The following is a 14,206-nucleotide window of genomic DNA, read 5'->3' on the forward strand; positions in this document are numbered from 1 at the left end:
AAACAGAATTTGTGACTGCCAAGTCAGTAAATTACTTGAGGGGCTGGGCATGTGTCTTGTATGTATGAAGTCCTGGGCATGGTCTCCGGTGTCTCTACTACCCCGGTAGCACCAGGAGTAGTTATGCTGGCCCTCAACACCAATGAATATAGTCTCCATAATGATAATAAATAAATAGATCAGTAGAGAACTTGAAATGTGGAAGGACCAAAGACTACTTGGTCAGTCCAGCCTTCCAGAATGCATATGAAGGGTTACACACTGGCAGCTTAGCATCTAGTGTGTGAGCTGCCACGGGAATTTTTTTCCTGACTGTTCTCATTCTTCAGAAGTGTCAAAACAGGAAGGATTCTACAGCAGCTCTGTCAATGAAAGATACAAAGTGAAGTAGCAACAAAGATCCAAGGCAACATAATGGTGGAATTGACTCACATAATTGAATTGGGGGTAGTAAAGGGAAGGGGACTGGGATCCTTGGGGGAGGGAGATCAGTACACTGGTGATGGGTATTATTTGGAATATGTTCATGAAAAACTACTATTAATAGTATTGTAAACCAAAAAAATAAATTTTGAAAAGAAAACTAGTGTTTAAACTTATTATTTTATTTATAATCTTGTGCACATAGCCATCAGCTACCAACTAGTTCTCGAAATGTTACTGAAATGTCACCTCAAATGCCTAAGGATGCTCATACCTCCATTGAAATGTAACATTCTCACAGATCAAATAAGGTGTGTTAAAACGCCTTCCTACAAGGAGACATTCACGACCTGCTATGGACGATAGAATTTTTTTTAAAGTTTAGGTGGAAAGGACCTCTCAATCAGAGTGTTCAGAAGGCTCAGGGGCTACTCCCAGCAATTCTTGTTCAACGAGGCTGGCAGTTCAATGCCAGGGCCTGCAGATATGATGCTGATCATACACTGCAGCTAGGAATTACCAGGCCACCCTGTTGGTGCTCAGGAAGCCCCAAAGCCATAGTCAGAGATGCTTGGAGGGCAGGGCGATGCCAGTTATCAAACTGGGGTGATCACGTGTAGGGCAAGCATCTTACCTGCTTTACAACCTCTCTAGTCTTGGTAGTAACAGTAATAAAGCACTGCACTGCACTGTTCTCCCATTGTTTATCTATTTGCTAGAGTGGGCCCAGTAATGTCTCCATTGTGAGACTTGTTGTTACTGTCTTTGGCATATCGAATACATCACAGGTAGCTTATTAGGCTTTGCCATGCGGGTGAGATACTCTCGGTAGCTTGCTGTGCTCTCCTAGAGGGGCGGGCAGAGGAATCTAATTTGGGTTGGCCTAGTCAGCCAAGTGCAAAGCAAACGCCCTACCTGCTGTGCTATCACTCCAGCCCAACAGTAATAATAGAACAGAATTTTTTCAGGGGATCCTTCAAATTTATAATTATGTAAAATTTTCCAATGAATCTCAGTTGGTCTCCTTTCTCTTTGCCATCGCAGGCTCAAGTGATTCTTCTGATCATCCTTCTCATTGCTATTGCAAACTTCTTCATTGGAACTGTCATTCCATCCAACAATGAGAAGAAGTCCAGAGGTTTCTTTAATTACCAAGGTATGTGTGAGTTATTTTGTGGTAAATGGTTCTTTATTGCCTGTGTCTCCTCCCCAATTATCATCCCTGTAACTCCCACCCCTGCCACTAGAATCCCAGTGAAGTTCAGGGAAGAACCTGGAATTGGAATCAAGAAACCCAGGATGACTCTCAGCTCTACGGCTTGTCAGCCAGACAAGCCAATGTAACACTCTTGGGCCTCAGAGCTTATCACTATGTTGTGGTGATCATAACAACTTCCAGAGGGAATTTTGAGAATCAAATAGGATAGTGTATATGAAAGTGATTTGAAAACTTAATTGAGCCTGACAAATTGTTTTTACTATTTAAGATCAGAAGGAGACTGCTCAGACAGGGAAAGAAAACAGCTCAAACAATTTATTCAACCACCGAGAGCACTAAAATCAAGCATAGTCATTGTCTCGTTCCCACTAGGTTTTTTCACATTACAGTCTTCTTTCATTACATAGTTAACCATCATTTTCAGGCTTTCAAGCATCAAAGATTATAAGCATTTTTCAGGGTAGTATTCTGTGATTGTAAGACTGGGCATGAAATACCATCTTTTCTCCTCTAGTATACTCCACTAATTCTTCCATTATTTCCCAGTTTTCTAGGTTAGCTTATTCACAACCTACTTTTTTGGTTTGTAAGATTTTGTATTTTTTACATTTTTCTTCACATTAACTCAGTTGTCAGTATTTTATATACTTTTTGTGTCACACTATTCCTGTTTCTTTTCCTTTGTAAATATAATCTTGGGGTTTTGTTTTGCATTTTAATATTATTTCTCATTATTTCAGTTCTTGGGCTGGAGCGATAGCACAGCCGGTAGTACATTTGCCTTGCATGCAGCCAACATGGCTGACCCGAGTTCGATTCCTCCACCCCTCTCGAAGATCCTGGCAAGTTACCAAGAGTATCTCACCCGCGCAGCAAAGCCTGGCAAGCTACCCGTGACGTATTCAATATGCCAAACACAGTAGCAAGTCTCACAATGTTACTGGGCCCGCGCAAGCAAATCGATGAACAATGGGAGGACCGTGACCATTCTGTGACCATTCAGTTCTTGCTGCAATTTTTTTGTTTTAAATTTCCTTCCCACTGGCACTTCCCTTCTCTTCCTATCATCATTATTATTGTCATTGTGTTGTGGTTTCACACTTGCCTGCAGTATTAACACACACTTCATTGTGGTGCCAGAAGTCATCCTGGTGGCAATGCCTGGGATCATACTAAGCATGTGGAGTAATTCCAGGGATTGAAGTCTTGGCCCCAGGCCTACAAGCTAAACACCATTGAGTCACGGTCTAAAAACTTCATTCCTTGCACCAAAGAGATGTACAGGTCTTAAGATGTTTGCTTTGGAGCCAGAGCAATAGTACAGTGAGTAGAGTGCTCACCTTGCATGCCACCCACCCAAGTTTGATCCCCAGCATGACATATGGACCCTTGAGTCTCATCAAGAGTAATCCCTGAGCAAAGAGCCAGGAATAAGCCCTGAGGACCACCAAGTGTTTTTCTTGCACATAGCTGACCCCAGTTTAATCCCTGATACCTCAAGGTCCCCAGAACTCTGCCAGAACCAACCCTCAAAGACAAAGCAGGAGTAGCCTCTAAGCACTGCAAGTTGTGATCAAAAAACTTCATAATAAATTAAAAGAAAAAAATTATTCCCTTATATTTTCATCAACTCAGAATTTTTGTTCACATTTTTCTTCATGCTGCTTTTTGTTCTTCTAGATCATTTCTTTTTCATTTAGTGTTATCTTATGAGCAAAATTTCTCACTATTTTATTCTTCCTCGAATATGGTATATGAATTTGAGAGGACTACATAGACGAAAGAGACTTTCAACATTAGTAGCAAAATGTTAAGAGAGACTTGCCACAAGTTGAAAAAAATACAAAGGAAAGCAATGTATTGCAACTTTTATACATGTGGGAAGGGAGTCATGTGTGTGAAAAAGAGGTGAATATGTCTCATGTATATATTTACATCTGTATGGTCACAAGAAAATTCCCCATTTCCTCCCTTTTCAATCTTTGATAATAAAAAAAAAACTCAAGCAGTTTAACTTGTCTCTGTTGACACAAAAATTAGCAATTTGTAAAAGTATGCTCTAGGGATTTGAAACTCTTAAATACATATTTCGACTTTTGGTAAATTTAACATGAGGTTCTCCAAGGTTGTAGCAACATCTGTATTCCAGTTAATTCCATTTTTAAATATAGGGTCCCATTTGCAGTGAGCAATATCAAAGTCAAATGCTAGTGTATCTCCTACTCTGTAAAAAAAAAACCCTCTACTTTATATTTGTCTAATTTTTTGTGTTTCAGCATCTATATTTGCAGAAAACTTTGGTCCAAGCTTCACAAAAGGCGAAGGTTTCTTCTCCGTCTTTGCCATCTTTTTCCCAGCAGCTACCGGAATTCTTGCTGGTGCCAATATCTCAGGAGACTTAGAGGTATAGAATTTCCTTTGTCTTGCCATCCAGAGAGGTGGAGGTACAGGTGGTGGGTGCCATAAGGGGTTGTATATATTGACTGGGACCATGTTTCTCTGCAAACTTCAACGCTGTAAGATTTCTGCAAAGTTGCTTGGTTATTTCAAGTGATCTTTTTGAATGCCAAGCTGGCCTTAACATACAGTTTTCTCAAAATTTCTATTCAGGAGCTAGAGAGATAGTATAGTGGGTGAGTGCTTACCTTGTATGTGGCTAACTCAAGCAAATGGTCTCTTGAGCCCACAAGAAGTGATCCCTGAGAAGAGAACCAGGAATAAGCCCTGAGAACTACTTGGTGTGGTTTCCCCTCCAAAAAGATATTGTGTCGGGGCAGAGCGATAGTACAGCGAGTATGGCATTTGCCTTGCATGCGGCCAACCTGGGTTCAATCCCCGGCATCCCATGTGGTCCCCTAGCACTGCCAGGAGTGATTCCTGAGTGCAGAGCCAGGAGTAACTCCTGAGCATCGTTGGGTGTGACCCAAAAAGCAAAAAACAAAATAAATTTAAAAAAGAGATATTGTGTTCAGTGACATAGAGTGTATGTCACATTTCCAACAAAATGAATATTATCAGTGAAGAACATGTCAAAACTACTCTTTCTTTTTTTATTCTTTCTAAATCACATAATGAATGAGATACTGAAATATTCTGAGGAAAATGAAACTCCTCAAAAATCCCTTTACTTTTGAATGCCTAGCTCGTTAAATTCAGAGACACAATCACTTATTTAATAGGTATTTATGTGGAGCCCATATTACTTTGTGTTAAGTGCTATAAGGAGCTTTGTATTAGTTAGGATATTGGTTGGAACGTTTTATAAAGTAATGGCAGTCACTAGCAACTAGTAACAGTTCTTTTTCTCACTCAAAACTTTTGAGCTCGCTGGTTATTCGGTGGCTAAGTACAGTCTGTTTTGAAGGAAAACCCTGAATGCCAGATGGCTTTCCTTTTTTACCATTCCCTTGGGGTTTTCCTGTTTCTGCAAGATGTAGGATGACTAATAATTTCTGTTTCAGAGCATAGGAAGGAGAATAAGAAAATGGTGGACAAGCAACTTCTCAAATTTGCATGTATCTTTTCTTGTTGACCTTCCATTGGCCAGAAATCGGTGTGTAGTCTTACTTAGCTGCAAAGAAGATTGGGAAATGTAGTCTCTAGCTGGGCAAGCATGTGCCCAGATGAATTATAAGGGTTTCTAGTATTAAACGAGGAATGTGAGAATGCATATAAGGACAGTAACCTGCCTCTACTGTGTGCAGAAAGGAAGAAACATCAATAGGTTTATAATCAGTGTTAGAAGATAAAAATATATTTGTAAGATCTGTAAATAAATATGTCTGAATTGCCCAAGTTGATTCACTGTATCACTGTCATCCTGTTGTTCATCGATTTCCTCAAGCAGGCACCAGTAACGTCTCCTTCATCCTAGTCCTGAGATTTTAGAAAGTGCCACATTCGAGGCTCTTTCAGGGTCAGGAGAATGAGACCCATCATTGTTACTGGTTTGGGGCATATTGAATACACCATGGGGAGTTTGCCAGACTCTGCCGTGTGGGCAGGATACTTCCGGTAGCCTGCCAGGTTCTCCAGAGTAAAAACTAGATAATAAGATGTCCTAAGTTGATTATGAAATAAAAAACTCAAGAAATAAGTTTACCTTGGGGATTATTTTCTCAAAGAAGTAACTTTTGAGCATGGGAAAGCAAAGAATGATATTGATTATTGTTGATGAAATGCAAAGGTATTCTAGATAAAGAAAACAGAAAAACAGTCATGCACAGGAACAATAAAGACAGTAGTCTCTTTTACTCTAACTGCAGAAACCTCAGGGAAAGTGGAAACCGTTTTAGGTAAGGAGAAAGACTGGGAAATAAGAGTGAAGATATTGTCTTAGACAATAACTTTATGAAAGTCGGATTTTGCTTTTGGTTTTGTTCATTGCTATACACTCAAAAATAGTTAGACTTCGATATTTATTAAATAAATGCTTGCATTTAGATTTTTATATATTAAAGACAAAAGGCTATGATGGTATGGCAAATTGTTGCACAGAGATATAGCTAAGAAAAATTATGCAAGGATCAGAAAAATTTTGTTAGCTTTTCCAAAATGATACAGATAGCATTGCTGTGTAATGAAATGTAGCTATTGGTTGAGTTTTTTTTTTTAATTTTTTAAATTTTTTTTGATTAGTGAGACATCACGAGGTACAGCTGTAGACTTACAAATTTTTGTGCTTGGGTTTCAATTATACAATGATCAAATACCCATGCCTCCACCAGTGCCCATTTCCCACCACCATGGATCCCAGTATCCCTCCCACCTCCCAGACTCCCCCATCCCACCTTGCCTCTGTGGCAGGGCATTCACTTTTGTTCTCTCTCTTATTGGGTGTTGTGGTTTGCAAAAGAGGCAATGGGTGACAATCATGTTTGGTCTATAGTCTACTTTCAGCATGCTTCTCCCATCCTGGGAGGATCCTCCCAACACCTTTATTTGGTGTTCCTGTCTCTATCTGAGCTCCCTTTTCCCCTAGCATGTGTGGTTGGCCTCCAAGCCATGGAGTAAAATTCCTGGTACTAATCTCAGCCATTCTTGGGTGTTAGTCTCCTATTTTGTTACTTTATGTTCCCCAGATGAATGCAATCTTTCTATGTCTATTGCTTTCTTTCTGAGCCATTTCACTTAACATGATACTTGCCATGTAGTACCACTTGTATGTAAATTTCATGACTTTGTCTTTTCTAACAGCTACATAGTACTCCATTGTGTAAATGTACCTAGTTTCTTTAACCAGTCATCTGTTCTCAGGCACTCAGGATTTTTCCAGATCCTGGCTATTGTAAAGAGTGCTGCAATGAACAAACAATTGCAGATGTCACTTAGACTATACTTTTTTGCCTCTCTGGGATATATTCCTAGGAGTGGTCAAATGAGAGCTCAATTTCTAATTTTTTGAGAATCGTCCATACTGTTTTCCAAAAGGGCTGAACCAGTCGGCATTCCCACTATTGGTTGAGTTTTTTGTCTCACTTAAAAAAAAAAAAAGCGTTGAAGTTCACTGAACTTCCAGTGCTGTGAACCAGCAGTTCACAAACAAATTAAAGAATATCACATTGAGAGGGCCAGAGAAATAGTACAGTGGGTATAGTCTTTGCCTTGTGCATGGCTGACCCAACTCAATACCTGACAACCCAGATAGTCCCCCAAACCGAGCAGGAATAATCCCTGAGTGCAGTCAAGAGTAAGCTCTGAGTACTATTGGATATGACCCAAACAAAAACAACAACAAAAAAGAATAGCAGATCACCCATAAGCTCTTTCAAAAATTCCAGTTTGTGAGGCTGGAGCAATAGCACAGCGGGGAGGGAATTTGTCTTGCATGCGGCCAACCTGAGTTCAATTCCCAGCATCCCATATGGTCCTCCGAGCATCGCCAGGAGTAATTCTTGAGTGCAGAGCCAGGAGTAACCCCTGAGCATTACAGGGTGTGACCCAAAAAGCAAAACAAACAAACAAACAAACAAACAAAAACCCAGTTTATAATCAGAATTTGAGATGGATTTATAAATTTTAAAATTTACTGTCATTTAGGTAAAATGATTATAGTAGTACTAATATGCATGATTTTGCTGAGCAAATTTGTTGCACCTTTACCACCATCAAAGTCTCTGTGGCACCCTTAGTCTGCTCCCTTTCTTCTTCCCCACGCCCATCCCCCTACCCTCCATTCCACTCCCCCACCCAACCCCCCACCCTGCTTCTTGGCCATCTCAGTTTTGTATTCAAATGCCAACAGTCTGACCTTATTAGCTGATCCAGATTTTAAGGGCCTAGTAGTAATATTTCACCAATACAACAAAGGAAGAAATTTAGAATAAAAGTAACCTAGTCTTGAAAGGTACCAATAAAAATGCTGCTGCTGAAAATCATTTGATGCTGGGGATATAAATAAAACATTTTTATACATATGTTCATAAGTCTAAGTTAAAGGATCCTCTCTACAGTGCTCTGGGAGTAAGATAAGAAGTAGATCTACCATCAGAAAATGCCAAGCTCAAAGTTTCTTTCTCTCAATGTAATTTAAGACTGCAATCTTAGGAAAGAATGTTTAATATGTTGGCCAGAAGTCTCTGATTTTTTTTACTTTCCATGTAAAGAAAATGCAGAAGATTTCTGTCATGATTTTCAGGGCATATGTGGTAACAGAATTATTGTAAAAATTATTGTAAAAACTTGCATTCTTAGTTAGGACAGAGACAGATATCTAATGATCTCTCATATATGGGATGTAAAAAAAAACATAGCAAGGGAATAACAAATGCCCAAAGGCAACGGAACCTAAGAACTGGTCTAAAGAACTGAGCTTACCATGGTAGAGATAAGGTGTGATGAGGGGGAACCTCTAGACAACTGTGGAAGGGAACAGCCACTCTGGTGGAGAGTGTGGCATTGGAACCTATCACTAAGAGTACTATAAATCACAGTGCCTCAAATAAAATATTTAAAAAGATACTTGGGTGATTTTATAATTAAAATGAATTTTCAGGACTGGGCAGATATTACACGGCACTGGCTTGAAGGGTTGTTCCTCACCTGGGTTCAACTCACAGCCTTCTATTGGGCATTATCAGATGTAGCCCTGAAAGTCCCCACAACCATCTGGTATAATCCTGGAGACCCCAAACATGCCAAAGTAGCCAAAGTGGCTCCTGATACTTAAGAAGTATTGTGTCCTTGGGCCCTTGTACTGAACCACTGGCCCAGTTGGCTGCATGTGGCCTGGAAAGACCTCCAGGCCTCTTCAGTTATACTGGGAAAACTACCCCACCAAAAACAAAACAAAACAAACAAAAAAAAACCCTGACTTATAGTACAAAAAAATTACATACTATATAATAAAATACAAAGATCCTTTAAATTAAAGAAAATGCAGTTTGAATATTATCCTCAAACTAGCTAGAGATTCTCAGAAAGTTAGCAATTAGGAGTACTGTAATTGGATTTTTGTGTTCAGGGAGAATCTGTTTAAGGTTCATGAGGATGGATTAAAGGTTCTTAGTGATGGGTAGGAAGATGAGAGGCAGGAAGATCAGTTAAAGACTGTTAACAGTAGTTTGGACATGTGATCATATGAGCCTGAATTAAGGCCATGGCAGTGAAAATGGATCAAAGAGATCAGTTTCTGTTGGAGTTAGAAGATGAAATGGCAAAGATGTTCTTTCTTATGATCATCAGTAAGAGACTGCTATACATCACAGCCAAGGACATACACAATTTTCTCTAGTTCTTTGCTTTTTTTTACAAACCATGCAGCTCCTCAAAATTTTATATCAGGCCTGTTCTATTATTTTCTTTTAATGTTGTTGAAAACTTCGTGGATTGATTCCATGGTAGTAGATGAGGGAAAGGAAGCTTAACTGTGACAACTGAGGTTGAAATGGGAGAATATAAGAATGAAGACAGATGTCAGTGACTGGCTAGATTTATTATAAGTCTGTGGCTCTAAAAAGGAATGAGGAGAGGCTTTGAAGCAATGGCATGGATTCATTTATCTGGGTTCGTGCTAGAAGGCAGAGAGGAAAGGACCAAGGTAGTCCCCAGAGAGATTGACAAAGTGCTGTGGTATAAACAGGATCCTTGAAGAGGCAAGGGGGAAGCCATCTGCGAAGTTGGAGGGAACTGAGAAAAAGTGACACCATGAAAGTTAGGAAGGGAGAATGCAGGACTGGAGCGATAGCACAGCATGTAGAGCATTTGCCTTGCACACGGCCAACCCGAGTTCGAGTCCCAGCATTGAGCACTACCAGGAGTAATTCCTAAGTGCATGAACTAAGAGTAACCCCTGTGCATTGCTGGGTGTGACTCAAATAGAAAAAAAAAAGAAAGGATAAACGCTATTTGAAGCAATAATAAATGCTCTCAAAGGTTGGGGGAATCAGACATGTTAAGGACATATGGGGAAGCATTCAAGAACTCCCAATACTTAGAGATACAATTCCTCACTGAGGTTAAAATTAAAATTGATAAAAACATAGGAGATTTGGTTCAGCTTAACAAATATTTATTATCTACATGCTCTAGGGGATATGTAAAATGCTGGTGCCTGCTCGGGGTCTCAGAATCCTTTCCAAGATACCACAGTGGCAGTCAGCACTAGTTGGTACAGTATATGCTATCAAGTTCCATCCTGAACTTTTTTTTAACACATAAATTGATGATATGTAAATATGTGGCTGGAAAGATATGTGCGTGGTTTGGGAGAAGATTTGGAAAGAAGCCAAGTTTAATCAAAAGAATTTAAGTGCCATTTCAGCCTTGAAACATTGGGATATAGTTGACATACTCAGAAAGCAGAGACCTAGTAAATTCCTTGCATTCAGTATAAGAAAAATGGATACCATATTTAATGAAGAAAGGAAAAGAAAGGTTAGAGTTTGGGTTACTTTAGAGAGAATGGAAACGAACACTTTGGATAAAACACTAAGAATTTGTTGAAATTGGGTTAGAGAGATAATACAGAGGGCAGTACACTTGCATGCAGCTGACTGCAATTTGATCCCTGGCAGCCCATCTGATCCCTGGAGTCCCTCTAGAAGTGATTCCTGAGCACAGAGCCAAGAGAAATCCCTGAGCATCACTAGGTTTGCTCCCCCCCTCGCAAAATTAATACATAGAAAGAAGGAAGGAAGGAAGGAAGGAAGGAAGGAAGGAAAAAAGGGGGAAAAAGAAAAAAAGAATTTGTTAAAGTTCTGAGTCTTCACTATGGAAAATGTAGCCAGATCAGGCAACATGAACATATTATGAATTAAGATATTGGGGCCCAATTTACGGCCCAGTCAAACCTTTGTGAAAAAAATTTTTAAAGTAATTTTTTTTCAATGTAGGAGTACTGCTATTTATTCAGCCACTGATAAGCTGATTGAATTGGGCATGAACTCCATCTTACTTTTTTTTTCCACAATTTTATTTATTTATTATTTTTTCTTCTTATACTTATTTATTGAATCACTGTGGGAAAAGTTACTAAGCTTTCAAGTTTAAGTCTTGGTCACACAATGATCAAACACCTCTCCCTTCACCAGTTCTCATTTTTCACCACCAAGAACCCCAATATACCCCCCTCTCACACCTCCCAATGCCTGTGAGGCAGATGATTTCCATTTAACTATTCTCTACATTGATTACATTTATTATTTCAACAAAAGGTGCACCATTATTGTTTAGAATTCCCCCCCTCCAAAAAATCAGAATTGCTGAAAAGGCATTGTGAAATACTTTGTTTTCTATAGCTGGTTATGAGAATCATATAATTTCATGTGGCCGCAATAGTGGCCTCACGATTTTGGATTTCTGCAAAGAGCCAGATAATTACGAGATTGGTTTCTGTGCATCTGTTGTTATGGATGTGCTGGAGAGCTGCTCGTGGGGGCAACCCCTGACCTTGGTAGGATGCAGAGGATGAGCCGGTACCGCCCCCTTCCCATGAGACTGCAGTTGCCCTGTCACCACTGGCTCAGACCTGGCTTTCCAATAAGCTCTGAGGCAGTGACCACCTTGCTGATGGTGGGTCCATTCACTTTTCTGCCACAAGCTGCCAGGCTCTGGATTAAGTCATTTTGCCTCTGGAGCCATAGCCATGCCGGAGATTCACTCATGGGGGGCAACTCATGACCTTGGTAGGGTGTGAGGACGAGCCGGTACCACCCCCCTTCCCATGAGACTGCAGTTGCCTCATCACTGCCAGCTCATACCTGGCTTTCCAATAAGCTCTGAGGCAGTGGCCACCTTGCTACCAGCGAGGAGAAAGGTGGAAGGAAGTAATACCTTTTCCCTCCCAGGGAGGCATGGCACCATAGTTTAGTGCATGGTCCATTCACTTTTCTGCCACAAGCTGCTGGGCTCTGGATTAAGTCCTTTTGCCACTGGATCCATGGCCATGCTGGAGAGCCACTTGTAGGGGGCAACTCATGACCTTGGTAGGGCGTGGAGGACGAGCCGGTACCACCCCCCTTCCCATGAGACTGCAGTTGCCCCGTCGCCACTGGCTTATACCTGGCTTTCCACTAAGCTCTGAGGTAGCAGCCACCTGGCTGCGGGGGGCGGGGGGGGGGGGGGGGGGAAGGCGGAATGGAGCAACATCCTTTCCCTCCTGGAGAGGCATGGCGCTGTAGTTTGTTGCATGGTCCATTCACTTTTATGCCGCAAGTTTCCGGGCTCTGAATTAAGTCCTTTTGCCTCTGGAGCCATGGCCGTGCCAGAGAGCCACTCGTGAGGGGGTAGCTCGTGACCTCGGTAGGGCATGAAGGACAAGTCGGTACCACCCCTCTTCCCAAGAGACTGCAGTTGTCCTGTCACTTCCAACTCATACCTGGCTTTCCAATAAGCTCTGAGGCGGCGGCCACCTTGCTGCTGGGTGGGAAAAAGGTGGAGTGGAGCAACATCCTTTCCCTCCAAGGGAGGCATGGCGCCGTAGTTTAGTGCATGGTCCATTCACTTTTCTGCCGCAAGCTGCTGGGCTCTGGATTAAGTCCTTTTGCCTCTGGAGCCATGACTGTGCCAGAGAGCCACTTGTGGGGGGCAACTCATGACCTTGGTAGGGCGTGAAGGACGAGTCGGTACCAACCCCCTTCCCATGAGACTGCAGTTGCCCCGTCATTGCCGGCTCATACCTGGCTTTCCAATAAACTCTGACGCGGCGGCCACCTTGTATGCGGTCCAGATGCATTTCTGCCAAAAGCCACTAGGTTTCGAGATTTGTTTCTGAGTCTCTGGGATCATGACCATTAATTAGCTCAATCAGGAGTCAGAGAGGCTGTTTGTAGGCGGCAACTTGGGGTCTCGCTGGGATGGGGAGGAAAGGGTTGGTTCCACCCAGTCTGGTGAGGCCCCACGTGTCTCATCACTGTAGGCCCAAACCTGACTGTGGAGGATGGTGGTCACCGGGCCACCAAGGGGAACAGGCCAAGGCATGAAACCTATTCCCACCTGGAGTGGCCCAGCTCCAGTAACCTACTGCAGGAACAGGATGGATTCCTGCCAAAATTCTTTGGGTTCCGAGATTTGTTTCTGAGTCTCTGGGATCATGGCCATTAGGCAGTTCGATCAGGAACCAGAGAGGCCATGCCTCCAATTATATAGCTGAGCCGGAGATGGTTTGTGGGTGTCTCCCACATACCTAACTTTTGGCTGTTTACTTTCTTGGTAAACTTTGCCCCAAGTTTTTGGGTCTGGCCAAAGGCACAGCAGCAATTTTGGGATATCTGAAAGCCTGATGATGCCATCAGGCTTCTGATGCACTCACCACACAGGTACAAATTGACCTGCTGGCGTCACCATACCCCCATAAAGTAATTTTAGAGTGGAGAGAAAGGTTGAGTCATAGTATGACAATTAAGGTGTTTGCCTTTCTTGAGGTCAGCCTATGGTTGACCTATGGTCAGCCTAACAGCATATGGTTCCCTGAGCACCACCAAGAATATCTCCCAGGCACAGAACCAGGTGTAGCCCCTGAGCACCAAGCCCCACCCCCAGTGAGGAAAAAGTGACTTTAAGCAACTAGTAGCACTGTAGCACTGTCCTGCTGTTCATTGATTTGCTTGAGTGGGCACTAGTAATGTCTCAATTGTGAGACTTGTTGTTACTGTTTTTGGCACATTGAATACGCCACGGGGTGCTTGCCAGGCTCTGCCGTGCAGGCAGGATATTCTTGGTAGCTTGCCGGGCTCTCTGAGAGGGAAAGAAGAATCAAACCCGGGCCAGCCCTGTGCAAGGCAAATGTCCTACCCGCTGTGCTATTTCTCCAGCCACAAGCTACTATTATTAAATTAAAATGAATTTTTGTGTTTTAGGGACAAATAATCTTCCATCTCCCCACTTCTCAGTCTTAGAATGTATACCTCTTGTTCCTACCTAAATAAATTCTTCACATTTCATTCCAATTCCAATAAATACTAAGCCAAAAAAATAAATATTTTTTCTAAATTTTGGGGGGCCTCCCCAACACTGTGTGAGGGACACCAGGGAGTGAGAGGGGCCCTACAATGCCAGGGATTGTACTTGGGGTCTCAGACATGCAAAGCATGTGCCCCAGTAATTTGAGTCCTCTCAATCCAGTAA

General features: G+C 41.9%; 1 protein-coding gene across 3 annotated transcripts in view; it reads left to right on the forward strand.

The window, feature by feature from the left end:
• The window catches only part of SLC12A1 (solute carrier family 12 member 1), a 117,826-nt gene that overhangs the window by 33,217 nt on the left and 70,403 nt on the right, over positions 1–14,206 (forward strand). For all 3 annotated transcript variants that reach the window (XM_056135340.1, XM_056135339.1, XM_056135341.1), the window contains exons 7-8: positions 1,468–1,579; positions 3,919–4,046. In XM_056135340.1, the coding sequence (XP_055991315.1) occupies positions 1,468–1,579; positions 3,919–4,046 (240 nt within the window). The remainder of the gene's footprint in view (positions 1–1,467; positions 1,580–3,918; positions 4,047–14,206) is intronic.

Source organism: Sorex fumeus, unplaced genomic scaffold, assembly GCF_029834395.1.
Source record: "Sorex fumeus unplaced genomic scaffold, SorFum_2.1 ptg000111l, whole genome shotgun sequence".
NCBI lineage: Eukaryota > Metazoa > Chordata > Mammalia > Eulipotyphla > Soricidae > Sorex > Sorex fumeus.